Source organism: Sporothrix schenckii (assembly GCF_000961545.1).
Source record: "Sporothrix schenckii 1099-18 chromosome Unknown Cont44, whole genome shotgun sequence".
In the NCBI taxonomy this organism is placed as follows: Eukaryota; Fungi; Ascomycota; class Sordariomycetes; order Ophiostomatales; family Ophiostomataceae; genus Sporothrix; species Sporothrix schenckii.
Window position 1 is genome coordinate 5,289,860 of NW_015971145.1, and position 18,545 is coordinate 5,308,404.

Genomic DNA, 18,545 nt, shown 5'->3' on the forward strand with positions numbered 1-18,545 from the left:
TTCATAAGCACGCGTACTCCGGTTAAAGTATATACATTCAAACACAGGTCTACATGCGTCTCGCTTTGGCAATCCATTCGTATCCATAGGGAGATACAGTGCGCTCCCCGGTGTCTTTTGTCGCTGGCGACGTGTAATGCAAATGCACGCTTCCATCTGCCCTCTAATACTGCATCGATGTCTTGATCGCATCGTATATTCCTGTGAAGTCATTGTCAGCATTCTGGCGGAGCGTTTCTCTGCAATGGCACCCCAACAGGACGGCGTCGACTTACTTGCAACATCTGGCACGGTAAACTTCTCAAACGCCAGCGGCATATGTGTGCTCCAGCCGGCCACGCGCATCACCGGCGCCTCCAGGCGCACAAACGTATCCGAATCCTCCTGGATTGTGGCGGCCACCTCGGCACCCACGCCCTGGTTCACCATGGACTCGTGCACCACAATGCACCGCCCCGTCTTGCGCACGCTGCGCAGCACGGTCTCCTTGTCCCAGGGGTAGATGGTCCGCAGGTCAATCAGCTCGACCGAGAAGGGGCCGTCCTTGCCCTTGTCCGTAAAGTCCGCCTCGGCCTGCTTGATGGCACTCATGCAGTTGTACAGCGGCTGGCCGTACGACACAACCGTCACGTCGGCGCCCTCCTTGAGCACCTCGGCCTTGGACAGCGGCAGCTCGTACGCGTCCACGGGCACCTGCTCGACGGCCGCACGGTACAGGATCTTAGGCTCGAGGAACACGACGGGATCATTGCTGCGGATGGCCGCCAGCAGCAGGCCCTTGGCCTGCATGGGCGACCGCGGCAGCACAACACGCAGGCCCGGGATGTGGGTGAAGAGGCTCTCGGGCGACTGCGAGTGGTACAGCGCGCCGTGGCCGACGACACCGCACGGCATGCGCACCGTCAGCCCGCCGACGTGGCGGCCGTTGCCGCCGTCGCGGTACCGGAACTTGGCGGCCTCGTTGACCAGCTGGTCAAAGGCCGGGTAGACATAGTCGGCAAACTGGATCTCGGCAATGGGCCGCATGCCCTCGGCGGCGAGGCCAATCCCGAAGCCCATGATGCCCTGCTCGCTCAGCGGCGTGTTGAACACGCGCTCGTCGCCGTACGTGTCCTTGAGGTTCATGGAGCAGCGGAACACGCCGCCAAACGCCACGTCCTCGCCAAACAGCAGCACGCTCTCGTCCTCGGCGAGCGCAATCGACATGGCGTCGTTGACCGCCTGGTACAGGTTCATGCGCTTGGTGGCGCCGCCGCGGATCTCGGCCGGCAGCTCCGGGTTGCTCAGGGCGGCCTGCGATGTGTGTGCCAGCAGCGGCGTGGTGCCATAGTCGATGGGCAGATTGAGGCGGGCATTCGGGGGTGCGCCGGACGAGTATGCACGGCGGGAGACGGAGGACGGCGGCGCGGAGAAGAGGCTCGGCGACTGTTGTCGCCGTCTTGGCGCCACGAAGAATTGTGATGCTGCTGTCGGCGACGCGGCTGCAAAAAGAGGCGGACAGGGCTGGCTGGACGCTGCGGCACGGAGCACTCGCGGCACGCGCGAAACGGACGTGGCCTTCATTCTGGTAATCGCTGGCAATGAACACAGATTGTTTGAACAATCGGCTTGGTGAAGGAAGAAGAAACAGAATGTAGAACTCAGGGCGATGCCATTTGGTAGGGAGCAATGCTCGGCGAAGTTGATCAAGGAAAGAGCCGACGGTCAGAACTGAATGCAGGAAGCACGTCTAGCTGCGGCTTATGTCGGCTTTGACCGGTGTGTGGCTTCTGGCTGCTGCTCCCAGCGGGTTCCCCTCGTTTTCCAGTTGACCTAAAAGTGGAGCGTGCCACCTAACGGTACCTGGCGCCAGCACCAGCCACAACGAGAGTATGGGGAAGCCACGACCAGTGGTCGGTATAGGAATCCCAGAACTAGGTAAAAATATTAGGCCGCAGCGGGAAGGCGCGATTGGCTGCTCCAAATCGAAGCCTACTTATATATTCGTCGTGTGTGCGAAATTACTCTTTTGCAATTAACGGAATTCGTTTGCAGCACCTCGCATTCTACCATATCTACGCAATACCAACTGGCAAATCAAAGCACAGAGCTGCACTCGGCGTATACAACTCCGACCTATGTGTTGGTTTTTGTGCCACCCTACCCCAGATCACCGGCAGATAAAAGCCGGAGATTTGCAAGCTGCCGCGGGCCGGCCCAGAGCTGATCGGGGCGTGCAGCAGACAGTTACAAGGGAAAATGGGCGTTTGCCCCAGTCGCAGACAAAAACGCAAATGCCAATGTCAAATACCAGAAATGACACGGAAAATTGCCCGAGGCGACGTGGCGTAGATGTATTCTGCTGAGTTGCATTCGACTTATCACCAACCATGGCAACACGAGAAAACGAGAAAACTCGCTCGGCGCAATCAATTACGCAGCCAGACCTTGGACAAGAAAATGTCATAATAAATGCTGTGCGACTTGCTCCTCGGCACTTTCTGCTGTGTATTGATAATGTGCTGCATAAATATATATATATATGTATATATACATGTGAGCAGTGCGATTAGATTGTTGCTAGGGCAACTGCGGGCTTGCGTGGCACAGGGGTCCCGCATCCCCACCCAAACAATTGGCAGGAGCGACCACAATCGCACAGGGCAAGGCCACAAATGCCAGATTGAGAAGCAAGGCCAAAATATGGCAGCAAAAGGAAGCTGCGCTATGGCAGTGTCTCGTTTCTTGGCAAGAGCAGCTATTCTTACTGGCTGAGAAGGGAAGTCGCATCCCAGGATCATTTGCAGTGTTTTCGATGCAAATTCAAACAACGCCCCAGTGCGAAACAAGACAGACTCCGCAAGGCATGCGGCCGCTTCATTCCACATCACGACCGCAAGCACGACATACACACTACCGGGTACTACCCCGGCGAATCGGCATCCACCAAAACCGACCTTGTCCAACAAGCTACATTCCTGCTGTGTCTGCGGCGTGCATTCCTCAGCGGCGATGCCGTCGTACGATTCGGACGGGCATCGCGAGTCCGGCGGCCGACGACGTCACCGGTCCGCGAGTGGCACGCCCAAGAAGCGCAAACCGTCGAGCAGCGGCCGGCGGGGCACGAGCTCGCACACCCTCTCGGCGGAAGCACTGGCACAGCTGAATGCTGGCGCGGCGGTCGCACCGTCCAGCAGCGGCGACGGCAGCAGCGCAGCACAGCCCCAGCGAGACGACCGGCGAAGGGACCGACGAGAGCGAGGCGACCGCGAGGCACGACGAGAAGACAGACGCGAGCGGGAGGAGCGGCGGGAAAGGAGGGAGAGGCGCGAGAGGCGGGACCGGGAAGAGGCCGAGGAGCGAGAAGCGAGGCGCGAGCAGGAAGAGCGGCGGGAACGGCGCGAGCGGGACGAGGGCCTAGGCCGGCAGCCCAGTCGACGCGACAGTGCAGGTGCAGGTGCAGGCGGTCGTCGAGACAGTCGTCGTCGAGACAGTCGTCGTCGAGACAGCCAGGACCAGTACGAGTCGTCGCGAACACAAAGCGATGACCGATGGCGGCGGCCGCGGCGAGACGACGAGCGTCACGAACGACACACGCGACGACGGGACGGGCGCGCCGGTGGGCGGGAATCAGAACGGGAGCAGGACACGGACGACGAGCGGCGAGCAAGACACGCAAAGCGCTACGACCGCAACGAACGATACGACCATCAACAAAGGCAGTCGACAGACCGACGAACATCAAAATACTACTACATTGACCACGAGGACGACCACGACCACGACGACGGATACGACCGTGTCGAGGCTGGCGGCTTCGCTGATCGGCGCCACCGCTCCAGGCGCGATCGACGGATACCCAGTGGTGCCGTGCTGGAGGAGGGTCGGTCACGCGGGCTGCGCAAGACCAGCGCCGGTTACCGCCACGACGCCGCGGCTGCTGCCACCGCCACGGCCGCTGCGGCGGCCGCTGGAGGTGGCTTGTTTGGCAAGTGGCGGGGGCATTTACGGGGTGGCTTTGGCGGGCTGAGCAGCCGGGGCAGCAACGACAGCAGCAACTCCGGCCATACCATCCAAAAGGTCAAGGAGGAGCAGCTTTACTACACCAAGCAGCGACAGTCCCCGCCATGGACCAAAAGGAAGAAGCTCGGTACGTCAACCGGTCGCGTTCTGCCTTGTCCGTGCCCCCAACATCTTTTCCCCACTTCAGCTAACAATGGACAGTACTCTTTGGAGGCATTGGCGGTGCCATCTTGATCATCATCATTGCTGTCGTGGCCGTGGTTGTGAGCAAAAAGCACGGTGGTAGTGGTGGTGGGTCTTCTTCGTCCGGCTCGTCCGACAGCTCAGGATGCAGCGGACTCGCTTGCATTTCGCCCGCCAGCATCCCATCAGGAGCGCCGACGTGGCTGAACCCGTACAGCTGGGCCTCTGTGACCGACTTCAACCTCACCTACACGAGCGAAACCGTCGGCGGCCTGCCGGTCATGGGCCTCAATACAAGCTACGACGACTCGGCAGCAGCCAACGCCAAGACGAAACCGCTCAACCAGGCATGGGGGTCCTACGGCACGACACCAGCGAGGGGCGTCAACCTTGGTGGCTGGCTGTCTCTCGAGCCATTCATCACGCCCTCCCTCTTCAACTTCAACTCACGGCTGGGCATTGTCGACGAGTACACGCTGTGCGCCTACCTGGGCGCAGCAAAGTGCAGCAGCACGCTCGAGAGCCACTACGCGTCGTTTGTGACGGAGTCCACCTTCCAGGAGATTGCTGCGGCCGGGCTCGACCATGTTCGCATTCCATTTTCGTACTGGGCCGTCGAGGTCTACGACGGCGACCCCTATCTCTTTCGCACGAGCTGGCGGTACCTGCTTCGCGGGATCGAGTGGGCCCGCAAGTACGGCCTGCGCGTCAACCTCGACTTGCACGGCCTGCCGGGCAGCCAGAACGGCTGGAACCACAGCGGCCGGCAGGGCGCCATTGGCTGGATGAACGGGACGGACGGCGAGCTCAACGTGCAGCGGTCGCTGGATGTGCACGACAGGCTGTCGCAGTTCTTTTCCCAGCCGCGGTACAAGAACGTCATCTCGCACTACGGACTGGCCAACGAGCCGCGCATGACATTCTTGTCGATGGCGTCGGTGATGAACTGGACGCAGGCGGCCGCGGCACTGATCCGCAAGAACGGCGTCAGCAACGAGACCATCATTGTGTTTGGCGACGGATTCTGCGGCCTCGACAAGTGGCAGGGCCAGCCTAACACGTACAATCTGGCGCTCGACGTGCACCAGTACGAGATCTTCAACAACGACCAGATTGTGTATTCGCACGAAGAGAAAATCACGTATGCGTGCCGCGGCTGGACGGCGCAGACCGAACAGAGCATGAACACGGCGACCGGCTTCGGGCCGACCATCACAGCCGAGTGGTCGCAGGCAGACACGGACTGCGCGCCGTACCTCGGCAACGTCGGCAACGGCAACCGCTGGACCGGCACCTACGACGTGGGCAACGCGTCGCTCAACGCGCTGACGCCCAAGTGCCCGGCCCAGGACGCGACGTGCTCGTGCAACAACGCCAACGCCGACCCCAGCACCTACGCGGACGCCTACAAGCAGTTCCTCCTCACGTTTGCCGAAGCGCAAATGGACGCCTTTGAGACGGGCTGGGGCTGGTGGTACTGGACGTGGGACACGGAGGCGGCCACGCAGTGGTCGTACCGGAAAGGACTGGCAGCAGGCATTCTCCCGGCGGACGCGTCGTCGCGGTCGTTTTCCTGCTCGTCGGGCACGATTCCGTCGTTTTCCGACCTACCAGAGACTTATTGAAAGGGCGAAGAAGACGTGATAGACGAAAAGAAAGGAACGGTGAACGGGTTGTCGGCGTCTTGGGCTTTCATTCTAGACAGCATTTTGGCTACCATTTTCGTCGAGCGGTGGACTGTTCGGTTTTGAGCGGCTTTGTTTTTGTTTTTTGTTTTATTTTTGGGCCATTTTCTTGCTATTGTCGCAGTTGTTTACTCATCATGCTCGTATGGGCATGTCTTGGCGTTTTATATTGGGTCGATTTCCTGAGCAGCATAGCAAGCACGGCAGCACGGTAGCACGGCAGCACGGCAGCATAACAGCGATCTGTTTTCGTCTTTTTTGATTTCAGCATACATCGGAGAAAGCAGGTATGCATTGGGGGCCAATGTCGTGTCTGGTTCGCGTCGTTGGAAAAGCGCGAGATTGCCAAGGGGTGCGGAATGCGTTTTCGGATTTCAGTACGAAATAGCAATGCCCTACGGCGTACCAAGGCATGCCCTGGCTCCTCTTTCATAAGGCTTTTGTTGACTTTTGGCTTTGATTTGGCATTGCTCTGCAATGGCTGCACGTCGGGCGATATCGGACTCGCTTGTCACTTCCATCGCTGCAGGACCTTCTTCGCACGCTGCGGCCAGCAATTGATGCATCCCGGGGCAGCATTCTCAAGTCGTTAAGCGGGACTTGAAATTGCAGCACCTTATTGGGGTCTTGTCAGCAAGTCTCTCGCGTCTTCTCCCGATGATCGTCGATGTAAAGAAACGAGTCTTTCATTTTTGTGCTTGGGTTGATCAACAACCATCACGATCACGCATACGGTATGTCCTAGATTTATCGTCTTGAATGGGTGTTGCTCCCTTTTCGTTCAAGAACATTGTAGGTGCCGAAATCGTTGTGCTCTCGAGCACCGTAGGAAGCGTTGAAACGATGTCTGGCAACGTTTCAAGCGCCCTCTGCACAATGGGTTCAACCGTTTGGGGTTCTAGCTTGGCTTTCTGCTGTTCTTGCATGTCGTTTTTTTTTGCTTCGTCGAGATGTTGGGGGTTCTTCTAGGAGAGGGTGAAAAATCCAATGGGTTGATGTTATTATTATTATTACTAATAGTATTATTATCATCTTTCTTCGTTACATGTAGTAAATAAAAGCTTACATAGCCACTCCAATCGTTAGATTCATACGCCACTAGGCAAAGCCGGGCGAGGGTTCTGAGACCTCTGCGTTGTGGGAAAGAATAAAGCCCACCACGTATATGAGGGCTTCTTTGGGTCTCTAGGTTTTCGAGTTTTTGCGTTCCATGGCGCCCGCTTCGTCGTTCTCGGCCACATTGTTTCCGCCGAGCTGGCAACGATATTCGACCCGCGGCACAAAGTCGCCGTAAATTAACCGAGCAATATGTGACATCTCCAGAGACAGCTGTAGAGACTTGAGGCGAACTGAACGCCCTAGATGTCCACAGGGGTCGAACAGCCACCGAGACCAGTCGCGAAGGCATCGCAGTCGTCTCGAGTTGTTGTCGTCTTGTCGAGAAACGACGCAATCTCTCGTCGACAGAATAGTTTGCCATGGTGAAGACGTGTCTTGCCATGTTGCCAAAGGCTGCAACGTGTGTTGCGGTCAACACGATTGTGCTGTCGACATGTCGGTGACCGAGTGGCATTCAATTATGATGTAATACGCTTATAGAACGTGGTTGAACCGCGAGTGCCACAGACAAGCCTTGCGGTGGTTGCATACGTTCAAGTCGCTCGCGTCCCGATGAAGAGAACGGTAAGCGAGCAATCCATTGACATTTTACTCTGGAGACAGAAGAAACGGAGGACCCTTATTGAAAGTTGGTCGTGTTTTATTTCTTCGTTTTCGTGATACTTTTATGGGAGATTATGAAGCGTAAAAGACTTGAGAAATACGAATACGTATTTGCTTTTCGTTCATAAGCATCTCAGATTCTTGACCAAAACATGCTGTATTCTGCTTTCTGACTCGGAGTTGTACCTAAAACTGGGCAAAAATACTCATTGTTGGGCCAGAAAGGGGACATTTGTTCACAACTTTAAAGCTTTCGATACTGATCAACTCTAGCGTCTTTAAACCGTCTTTACGGAAGATGCTCCGGGTGCGCTCTGCGGAGGGTGGGACGCGTGGAACCTTATTGTGCGAGCGAGAAAAGTGGGTGAAAGAGATCAAATGAGGTCGAATCTGGTCAGATTCGATGAAGAATAAATGCCAGCGCAAAAGTACAGAGCAATAATTGGCTGTGCTGCGCGGTGTAGCCTTCCCCTTTTGTTAACCCCCCACGGCCTGGCCCGTGTCCGGCTCGGTGGCTCTTGCCGTGTTACCGCTCGCTTTGCATCGGCTTCTGCTTAAATTTTTTATTATTATTGTTAAGCCCGTCCCGTCCATTTTGTGCTACTATTCCGGTGTTTTCGTGATACAAGGAGCGCACATGCAACACAGGCAATGGAAATTTGTCGACCCAAACAAATGTAAACAAACATGGTGGACGGGCCATTGACAAGCTTGAAGAGCTTCAGAACGACGGGGACACTGCAAACAATGCCTCATAGTTCAGCGCCTTTTGCTACGTCTCTCTTCTTTGACATCTCTTGGATGCCTCTGTTTTCTCGCCTCCGACGGCGGGACGGTTGTCAGGTTTGATCCACCCCAATACACGAGAAAATATATATTCTACTATCGAAGTGTGTACAGGAGGTGTACTCCACATTCGGCTGCTGGCTGCATCAGAGCTGAATCGGAGTGGGCGTCGTGTTTTCTTATAACGTCAATGCACATCTTTCGCAAAGGAGACCCCTTGGGCAATCAACAGAATTGGTTCGTACACAACTAGACACTCATAGGGAGTGCGTACGAAAGACTGTCCTAAGGCAATGCAATGCCAGTCAGCCTTGCGGCCTTTTCGGTGTTAAGGTCATGGTGGTCAGCCGATTCTCACCAAAACAAAAAGCTTATCTATTCACCCGCCTCACAAACATGCCACGGTGACTTTCCGCTCTTTACAGTATCCACTGTGACAGTATCTACATACTCCGTTTGCCGTATACGTCGAATCCTTTAAAGACGCCGGAGACTTTTCAGCATTTAAATGACGTGTGCAGGGCAATAGTAGTACTCTGTAAATCCTACGAAGAAAATCCGTGACAAGAAAGGATTCAGCCAGGAACAACGATATGCCCAGGCTGCTATGCAGACTGAACGAAGGAATAAAATGGGGATACCCTGAGTTGTTCTGTGGGTGGTGACCAATGATGTCTGGGGTTGGGAAAAACCAGTCTGGCCGGAGAATGCTAAGGCTAGATCCGTTTGTCATCACTCGCCCATCCACTTTCGTGTCATTATGGACCTTTTTTTTTTTTGTGGAGCAATGGTTTTCTTAGGAGACACTCCATAGTCTAACTATCCATTGCGTAACAGTGATGAAAATCATCGTATTTCCTGTCACTCTTGGGCTCGAGCTGATACCATAACCGGCCGTGCTATGTCATCCATTCCGCACTTCAACCTCATGGGCTGTTGACTGGAACCCCGGTCAAGAAAAAACCTTTGACGCGAAGGGCCGATATTAGCGCGGCAAGGATTGTTTCTGTTGGAGCGCAACATTCGTCGCTCGCAGGTGATTAGCTTCTGTTTGAAAGACCAAGGAACTCTTGTTATGAAAAAGTCCCCGCGCTGTTACTTTTCACCATGCGCTGGATCGTGGATGTCTTCTTCCCGAGACTTTACGCCTGGGACTCACTGCATCCTAAGACAGGGTATTGCACCTGCTTTGCTTTCGTTTATCCTGTCGTCCATTGAGACAGCAAGCGAAGTGCTTGTATTCACTTTCAATGCGCCCTCTCAAGTGACAGTCACGTTTCTTGCGACCGTCACATTCACCGCCTCATCTGCTCATCAGCCCACGCAGCCCAGCCAGCACTACAGTCCTCTTTATCAAGGATAGCGGTGGCTTTCTCAGCTCCATCCGCCGTATCATTCCATATATGAGAGGAAAAGTGTGGTCTCCGTATCCTCCAGTTTCCAAACGCTCAGAATGTCCGTCGATGGTGGTCTCTTGTGAGGTCTGCGTCATACACATCTGCCATCAGCCATCGGCCATTGAATGCTGCTCTGTTTCGATTCACTTCACAGGTCCAAACCCCCAACTTTGTGCCACTTCATCGTATCCTGGGAGAACTACGATAAACTCCTGTGGCCACAACGGAGAGAGGCGCGTGAAGGGTAGACAAACAGCCAAAACCGCGGGAGGTGTGCGGAAATAAGTCAGTCAAGTTGTAGAGAGTGCAACTGGACGACGAGTATGACTCTGTGCTTTTTGGCAGTGATCAACAGTACGCCGTCCATCCGTCTGCACATGCAAGATACATGAACGCGTAGCGGCTGCCGCATACCAGGTGACTCTCACCCTGTCAACCTGTTCTGTGCTCTTTACTCCTCCCCATTGACTGCTTTCTTGCCGTTTGGAGATGGGGCTCAAGATCGTTTTCTGTTCCTTCGCAGAGACCATCGCACATTGTATCCATGTGCTGTGTACATCGTAGGCTTGGTCCTGGCGGGTGTGCTTCTGGCGTTCGCTTGTTCGGTCACCAGCACGCGCATGGCCTAGCCCATTTCCAACAATCTCGTACAGTCGCATTGTCTTTGCTTTTTTATTCCAACCAAGTAACTTACATGGTTTCGTCCTGGCGGCTCGTGCAATTCGCGCCTTCGCCTTTTCAGGTCTTGCCCTATGTCGCCCGAAGTCGCTCCTTCTTCTTTCGCATGCTATTTTAATGCCCCCATTTGCACGTTCATGGCTCCTGCCTTCCCCGTGCCCATCGCAACTCCCCCTATTCTCGCGTCCACCTGCTTGCAGGGCAGTCGTGACCAACTCCACTTGCTCCTTCCTTTTGGGCGAACCATTTTCCCCAGCTGAATAATGAACTAAAAGTTTTGTCATTCATGTTCTCGTCCCCTTTAATGTTCTGCGCTCCAGTTGTCGCCATTGTCCACTGTGCATTCCAGGTGTGCCTTTATTTGGCTTCATGTTGTTGGTGCCGCGCCCCTTTCACATTTGAATTATCGCCTTTAAGTCCGTCCTCACTCGGACACTTTTGTTCAGCGCCATACAAACAGAAGGACATCTTGGGGCAACGGGAAAGACCAGCAGTCGACTTGTTTGCTCCTTCCAAATTGCTCTCGCACTTCCTTCCTCTTCTTTCCTATCACACCTCAGTCGTTCTTGCCAATATAAATTCTGGTGACCACGTCCTGCCTTCTTTGTCGTCCCCTTTTCCTGCCTCTCCGATACCCTCCCTCACCACTTTTCTTCTCCTTTCAAATCATTCCCAAAATACGATGTATATCTCCTGATATTCATAGTCGACAAAACTCAACGGCAGAGCGTTTCCATACACGACTCAGTCCTCTCACTAGGTTCTGTCCCTTTAGAACCAATTTGCCTCCGCTCGCCACTGTCTAGTACCAATGACACTTGGTGCCCCTTTGGCAAACCCCGAAATATCAGCGGATCCATCGCCGAAGTATCCGTCTAGCACTCGCTGTTATTTGTGACGTATATCCGTCTAAAGCCAGGACGCTTTTTTGGGGGGACGTCACAGCGTCACTATCGTTCATCTCGCCGTTACGTTCGGATATCCGGTTGTTGTCTTCATATCAAAAGCTTGTGACGCCCGTTTTCTTCTGCGTTGCTTGGTTTTCTTCTCTAGGTTCCCATTTTCCTTCTTCTCCTCATCTCCTCTCCCGACTATTTCAATCCACAATCAATTCCTCAGCATGGAGAAAGATATGGAAAAAGCCTTAGAGAGCGACCACGGCGCACAACGGCTGCCCGGTGAGGAGGACCAGCAACCGCGTCACAGCATAGCGAACGACCTTGAGAAGGGTTGCGACGGCCCAGCAGACGGCCAGCCAAGGATAGGTGACTCGTCAGCATCAGACACGGTCACACTCGACGAACACGAAGCCCAACGCGGCCCAGAAGTACAGCCGGTACCTGTCCGGAGCCGAAGTGTAACCCGAGACAGCAAGCCACCCGTGCCAAGCCCCGAACCAAGTCCCGGTGCAGTCGCGGAGAAGGATCCATTCGAGGTCATTTGGGACGGCGGCGATGCCGATCCCATGTGCCCGCGCAGCATGCCCACGGCACGCAAGTGGCTCCTTGTCTTCGTCACCTCTTTCGGCTCGGCCTGCGTCACCTGCGCCAGCTCCATCTACACCTCCAGCTACGCCGGCATGAACGCCGAGTTTGGCTCCTCCAATATTGTGGCCACACTGGGTCTGTCCACATTTGTCTTGGGCATCGCCGCGGGCCCTGTCTGGAGTCCACTCAGCGAGTTCTACGGCCGGCGCCCCGTCTACCTGGGATCGTTTTTGCTCTTCATCATCTGGATCATTCCCTCGGCCGTCGCCCAGAACATTCAGACCATGATCATTGCGCGCTTTTTCCAGGGCTTCACCGGCGCCGCGTTTTTGTCCGTGTCCGGCGGCACGGTCGGCGATCTCTTTTCGCGCGAGGCCATGCAAGGCCCCATGGCCTTCTTCTCCGTCGCGCCCTTCATCGGCCCCTCCATCGGCCCCTTGGTTGGCGGCTTCATCAACAGCTACACCGACTGGCGCTGGACCCACTACGTCCTCATCATCTGGGGTTTCTGTCTGCTGGTCGCCCTCTTCGTCTTTGTCCCCGAGACCTACCATCCCGTCGTGCTGCGCAACAAGGCTCGCCGCATGCGAAAGGAGACGGGCGACGACCGCTGGTATGCTCCCATTGAGAAGATGAACAAGTCCATTCTCGGCACCATCGGCTACGCCGTCAAGCACCCCTTCGTGCTGCTCGTGTCCGAGCCCATGATCCTCGCCCTCAACCTCTACTCGGCCATTCTCCTCGGTATCCTCTATCTCTTCTTTGGTGCCTTCCCCGTCGTCTTCGAGGGCAACCACGGCTTCAATCTTTGGCAGTCTGGTCTGTCGTTCATGGGATTGTTTGTCGGCATGGCCATCGGCGGGACCTGCGCACCCATCTGGGCAAAGGTCCGGCTCCGGCTCATGGTCAAGCGCCAGCAGGAGCTTGGCGCCTCCGCGCCCGTCAGCGAGCCCGAGTACCGTCTGCCCTCGGTCATGGTGGGCGCCATCATCGTGCCCATTGGTATCTTCTGGTTCGGCTGGACGTCGTATGCCAGCATTCACTGGATCGTGCCAATTATCGGGTCCGCTGTCTTTGCGATAGGGTGAGCTTTGACTCTTTTCTTTCTAATGTTCTTTGTATTTTTTTTTTTGGCAATTTCCCCCCTTTCCTCCCTTTCATTTCCTCGTTGGCTTTACTTTCCATCTTGGATAAAAATAGTCCGCCTGGTGTGTTCAATACGAAGCCTCCTGCGTCTCAGCCCCAGCGGCTGCCCGCATAAAGGCTTTCATCCAAGCACGAGGATCTAGTCTTCCTTTCCTGTGACATAGTCGTCTCCGATGCACTCACCCGATTTGTTTTGCTGCTCCATGGCTCCACGGCTCAGTATGCACATCCTGTTATATCAGGTGCTGGTGCAACAGTGCTTGGAGCGGACAAACGCTTTGATGGTCTCTTCAACCCCCTCTATTCCCTGTCAGCACGTCGATATGGCATCTCACCAGAACCAGACGTCATGGAGGCACCATCTTGCATCAGTCATCTCCCCCTTCACTCTCTCAACGCCTTATCAAATCTCATCCTCTGCATCGTCAATGTATTTTTTTATACTTCATTTCGTTTGTGTCCGTGCGTTTTCTGTACACGAATATCGCTGACCAACTTTTTGCCGCTTTCTCTAGATGCTTGTTTGTCTTCAGTGGCATCTTTACCTTCTTCGTCGACACCTACCAGCCCCATGCTGCCAGCGTCTTGGCCTCGAACGCCTTTGTGCGCTGCTCCTTTGCTGCCGCCTTCCCTCTGTTCGGTGTGCAAATGTACCATAAGCTGGGCGACCAGTGGGCGTCGTCACTGCTCGCCTTTTTGGCTGTCGCCATGCTTCCCTTCCCCTTCTTGTTCTTCAAGTACGGCAAGTGGCTGCGCAGGAAGAGCAAGTTTGCTGTCAGCTCGTAGCGTGATACCCATCTGATTACTTTTTTTTTTCGAGCTACCGACACTGCCATTGCATGAGATGGCGTGAATCCGTTTGCCTTTCGAAGAAACTTATGGTTTGAAGCAGCTGTAGGTTATCTCTTTCCATCTCCCACGCATTCACCTGGGAACGACGTGCGGTTTTGTCTCCTGTCTGTTTGGCATTTGCACATCTTCATATCCCTTGCTTTATTCACATCGGATAAAAAGGACTAGAGAGCGAGCACATTGGATTTTGCTAGGACACAGTGTATAGACCTTTTTAATACCTGGAGAGTTTTCTATTAAATAATAACTTGAGCACTATAAACAGAGACACAATCGTGCGTTGACTGCAAAATTTAAACATCTGTTTGTTGACTCCCCCTATCAAAGGAGAAGACATGAACTATACGAGGTGCCAAGACGAGAAAAATGTCATATCGGCATGCAAGATACTAAGCAGGTTGTCATTGTCTTTTTATCTCCTTCAAAAAGTTAATTCTGAACGTTACATGAAAAAAATGAGATAAAATAGACACCCCAAAAGAAGGTGCGCTGCAGCTGCTGTGTAAACCTATATAGGAGCAGCTGACTGGTCGTGTAATACAAACAAGAATGGTGTGAATGTAATAACAGAGAAGCAGGCTCATGAAAGATTTCTTCTATTCTATTTGTACATGGGTGTAACATATGCATTCAATATCAGCGTCCTCTCTCTGCTATCCGCACCCAAGTGTGCCAAGCCATTACGCAAACAGTTTAGGGAAGGAATATTTGGATGGGGGCGTGTACGCCAAAAAAAAAAAAGGAGACACCCAAAAAGCTACAAAAACAAAGTGACCAGTCGGATTAAAGTAAAAAAAGAGAAAGAAAAAAAACTGCGACATACTAAAGGGTCCGCCTGGGGATGGTAATCGCTCAGAGAAGCTGTGGGATAGGGGATATACGAGTGGCTTTCTGGTGAGCTGAGCGCAGGTTGTCCGTATTCGATGAGAAAGTAGAAAGCCATGCAGAAAGAGAAGGAAGCGTTCGGCAGATAGGCTTCCAACACATGTCTCGACATGATTCCCAAAAGAAGCAGCAGACCAGAGCAGGGATCCGACTGCGACGCTGGAACTATTCTCGCTGTTTTTTCTTATCCAAACAAACAAAAGAAGCTGATTTACACGGTTCTTGTCTGTGATGATATGTGAGATGGTGGTGAAGAATGTGTGCATGAATGCGCATTCGCCGGTCGCCCGTCAGAACTGGTGGCGTTTGCACGATGGCGGTCCGTAGATATGTGTATACAAAGAGAAAATAGACATGCACCGGCCTCTTGCTGTGCCAGTCTCAGCACGCACGGCTATGTTGTAGTTTTAAAAGAGATTCAAAATCCAACTGTGTATGTGTACATATCATCGACTTGCTTGGAAGGGTGTGAAAATGACGTCCTCGGATGGCCTTGAAAGTATGTGATATGTAAGCCTCCTGGACCACGGCCGCGGTAAAGGCCAAGTAAGGGTGAATCAAAGACGTGGTTAAATTGTTGCGTTTATTGTCCGCAGCTCTTGTTCTCCTGTAGCCAGTGTGAATGCTTTGTCAGTACTCACATACATGAACAGTGCCGGATCGATCAGACGGAGGGGCGGACGGGACCAAATCTTAGCAACTCCATGGCACACCGATGACATGCATGCTTTTCTTGTTCCTCGTTGGGCATTCTCTTGCAAATGTGTTCCAACTCCTTGGCTATCGACAACTGCCGTCGTTGCTTTTGTACTTTCTACCTGGTTGGGCTCCAGCACCCCCACCCCCATTTGCCAAGTCCTACGTGACAAGAGACAATCCCGGAGGGAGGGCTTGGGTATCCATCACGCACCCATCATGGGACGTTGTTTGTTACACGAGCAGGATCACGTACGAGACAGGATGGTTATTGGACAGCGGATACAGCGGCTACGGAAAAGGAAAATGGACAACGAAAAGAAAGCGGCTGTTCGTTTTGATACAGATTGGGAAGTCTGTCCGTAAATTATATTCGCCAAAGCAACTGTCTGGTGTTTTTTTTTTTTAATGCAAACATTTATATATTGTAAAAACTATAAAATATGAAGAAGTTGGTGACAGATAATCCAATAAATTATGTCGTACTCCCTTTTGTCTTGATTTCCGTCTTACAGACAGGGTAAACGATTTATTCTGTGAAGTGAGACATTTGCATAAACCAGCGATTCTTTGCGTGGCCAACAAAATGTCACTTCTTGGAGTTCCGCCTACACAACTCCCTGCTAGCCGTGCATCCAGCGACATTTTAAAGCATGCCTCGATTTGGCGGCGCATGCACATTAGAAAATCTTGCAGTGCACAAGGATGGAAAGAAGGCCAAGTTTGCTCCACATTCCTAACTGCGCTGTTTTGGTACAAGTCACTACTACATCTGTCGCCCTGCATGAACATAGTGTCCGGTAGGTACTGCTACAGGTAATGAACAGGAAAGACGCTGTTGTAATACGGAGTAAAGTGAGGCACCTGCTAGCATAAAACCCCGCAGAGGCCAAGGGCGCCTTCTCCCCAGAGCCGTTCGGATGGAGCACTGATGATTCGCGTCTTTTGTTTGTGCTTGGGAAAGAGCCAAGGGCGCGGGATAGAAGATGATCGTGTTAGAAAGGGAAGGAAGGGAAATAGGACGAAAGAGCAAAGGGCCAAGAGACGACGGAAAGAACGAGCAAAGCATGAAGAGGAAATGACGGCCATCGGTGGTGTCAAATGGGCAGGCGCATTCGACATTCCATGCTGCAGACCGCTTAGGAACCTTTTTAGCGAACCCGCTTTTCCTGTTCCTCGTTGCTCCTGTCCCCTTTGCTGTGAAATCCTCAACAGGCTATTACTGTCCATTCATGTGAGGCTCAATTACGACTTTCTTTACAAGCCGCGCAGGCTGACATGCGCCGGGCCTAGCAACGCACAACACGCCAATGACTGCAGTTTACCCACGCGACCTCCTGCAGCATTTCGAGCATTTTGAGCATTTCGCCGGCGTCGTGCCTGTCGTTCCTTCCCTGGTGGTCTCGACGTTACGTCCTGCCTCTCTTGGAGGTGTTTATGCCGCGAGTGGTCATCGTGCTTTCCCAATCGTAGCCTTGTCCCTTTTGGACTTCCTCGTAGTTAGAGCAGTTTTGGTTCCTTCCCCGCCAATTGTTCCACTCTTTCACAAATATGCCTCCACTAATTTTCGCGGTTGGTCGGTACCACGAGGTATTTCGTACTTGCACGAGGCAATTGCGACCGACAGCGCTGCGCCATATCCATTTCAGTGGCCTCCGTCACTCTTTCTCTTCTTCGACCATTTCTGTTTCTCCTTTCTGTCCTCTCTGTCTTTTCTGTCTTCTCTTGACGTTTTTCATTTTGCTACTTTCTTGCATCGCGCATTTCCCTTCGTCGCACTCTCGCGAGGCTGTATCGTGCATTGGCGACATATGACTGTCGTTTCGAGCCCAACGTCGTTTCTGTAACGATTCACCAACCGGCCTCGGCATTGGCGATTGCCCATTGGCGTTTGCGACTTCTCGAACCTATCTTGCCCTGCCATTTTGCGAACCGGAAAACGTGAATGGAGTACTTTTCCCTGTGAAAAGCCCAGGAGGCCACTAGAGACCGCCTGTTGGCGAAGATCCGTCCCGGCTTTTTGCTTTTTGCAGCCTTCACTCTTGTTTTTGGCGTGCCAGCCACGGTGTAATTAATGTCTGGTAGCCGAGGATAGGCTCCGAACCTTGGCCAACCCACCCCCAGTCGCATTGGCACACAATTCTCGACGCCCCATTGGTCCGCCGGGCCTCACAAAGTTTTGCTGTGTCCGTTGACGACCTGCGAGAAACCACTTGCGAGGCAATCCCCCAGCCTCGAAAAAATACATAGCTGTCTGCGACTTTGCCTCGCCCCACCACGCGACCATTCGACAGAAGACCAGCTTGTGCGGCAGAAGAAGACAGAGACGAAGACGAACAACGACGACGACGACAAACAACCCCAAGTGAACAAGCTGTGGCTCCCAGGCTTCGGATCCTCCCAGAGAGCCTGCTCGACCTCGGCCATCTCCGCTCTTCCGTTGCGACAACTTTGGCTTAACCTCAACAGCAGCTCTGTCAACGCCTCCCTTTTGACCTCGACCTCTTGCATCTTTGTCTTTGCATCTCTGCATCTCTGCGTCTCTGCACCTCTTGCATCCTTCTTCCCTTCGGGCACCTTCACTCGACGCCTCCCGTCACGTAGGTCGGCGACCTGTACACAGAGCACGTCCGCTTTGCGATACACGACAGCGACAGCAACGCACCAACGGTGGACCACAGGACAGGAGAACGGCCGCCTGCATCATCTTTGTACGCCCACCCTCTTTGCCCTTCTCAGGTCACTTCTCGACGTCTTGTCTCCCTCAGTACCCGGGCGAACCTAGATCAACCTACATCCTCTCGCCCCCCCGCCCAGCTTGGACGTTTCCAAGAGAGCTCATGTCTCTGACGCCAGGACACACGGTCCCCCCGCCGCCCACGGAATAACCGCCCTCTTCCATCTCCAGTCTCTTGTTGCACAAGAGACGCTGACGCCTTGTCCTGCTCCATCCTCCTCCACCATCGCATCCTTGCATTTTCATACAGACCCATGCCACTGCCATTAGCTGCACACTGGACGCCACG

The 18,545-nt window shown here is 53.7% G+C and overlaps 7 protein-coding genes across 7 annotated transcripts; 3 read left to right on the forward strand and 4 right to left on the reverse strand.

Moving 5' to 3' along the window:
* Nucleotides 1-163: 163 nt before the first annotated feature.
* On the reverse strand, nt 164-1,563 carry SPSK_09224 (2-oxoisovalerate dehydrogenase E1 component, beta subunit; the record flags this gene model as incomplete). Its single annotated transcript, XM_016735800.1, has 2 exons — nt 164-201; nt 276-1,563. The coding sequence occupies 2 exons, from the start codon at nt 1,561-1,563 to the stop codon at nt 164-166; spliced, it is 1,326 nt and encodes a 441-aa protein (XP_016588396.1).
* A 1,428-nt stretch (nt 1,564-2,991) lies between these two features.
* On the forward strand, nt 2,992-5,810 carry SPSK_08495 (glucan 1,3-beta-glucosidase; the record flags this gene model as incomplete). The annotated part of the gene is made up of 2 exons (XM_016735090.1): nt 2,992-4,129; nt 4,204-5,810. 2 exons carry the CDS (start codon nt 2,992-2,994, stop codon nt 5,808-5,810), a joined length of 2,745 nt encoding a protein of 914 aa, XP_016588397.1.
* Nucleotides 5,811-6,577: 767 nt separating this feature from the next.
* On the reverse strand, nt 6,578-6,796 carry SPSK_10213 (uncharacterized protein; the record flags this gene model as incomplete). The annotated part of the gene is made up of 1 exon (XM_016736758.1): nt 6,578-6,796. One exon carries the CDS (start codon nt 6,794-6,796, stop codon nt 6,578-6,580), a length of 219 nt encoding a protein of 72 aa, XP_016588398.1.
* A 259-nt stretch (nt 6,797-7,055) lies between these two features.
* SPSK_10098 (uncharacterized protein) lies at nt 7,056-7,371 on the reverse strand (the record flags this gene model as incomplete). The annotated part of the gene is made up of 2 exons (XM_016736654.1): nt 7,056-7,199; nt 7,252-7,371. The coding sequence occupies 2 exons, from the start codon at nt 7,369-7,371 to the stop codon at nt 7,056-7,058; spliced, it is 264 nt and encodes an 87-aa protein (XP_016588399.1).
* Nucleotides 7,372-11,573: 4,202 nt separating this feature from the next.
* Nucleotides 11,574-13,028, forward strand: SPSK_09194 (bicyclomycin resistance protein; the record flags this gene model as incomplete). The annotated part of the gene is made up of 1 exon (XM_016735771.1): nt 11,574-13,028. One exon carries the CDS (start codon nt 11,574-11,576, stop codon nt 13,026-13,028), a length of 1,455 nt encoding a protein of 484 aa, XP_016588400.1.
* A 381-nt stretch (nt 13,029-13,409) lies between these two features.
* SPSK_09969 (uncharacterized protein) lies at nt 13,410-13,872 on the forward strand (the record flags this gene model as incomplete). Its single annotated transcript, XM_016736534.1, has 2 exons — nt 13,410-13,516; nt 13,602-13,872. The coding sequence occupies 2 exons, from the start codon at nt 13,410-13,412 to the stop codon at nt 13,870-13,872; spliced, it is 378 nt and encodes a 125-aa protein (XP_016588401.1).
* A 3,718-nt stretch (nt 13,873-17,590) lies between these two features.
* Nucleotides 17,591-18,052, reverse strand: SPSK_09971 (uncharacterized protein; the record flags this gene model as incomplete). The annotated part of the gene is made up of 1 exon (XM_016736536.1): nt 17,591-18,052. One exon carries the CDS (start codon nt 18,050-18,052, stop codon nt 17,591-17,593), a length of 462 nt encoding a protein of 153 aa, XP_016588402.1.
* Nucleotides 18,053-18,545: the final 493 nt, after the last annotated feature.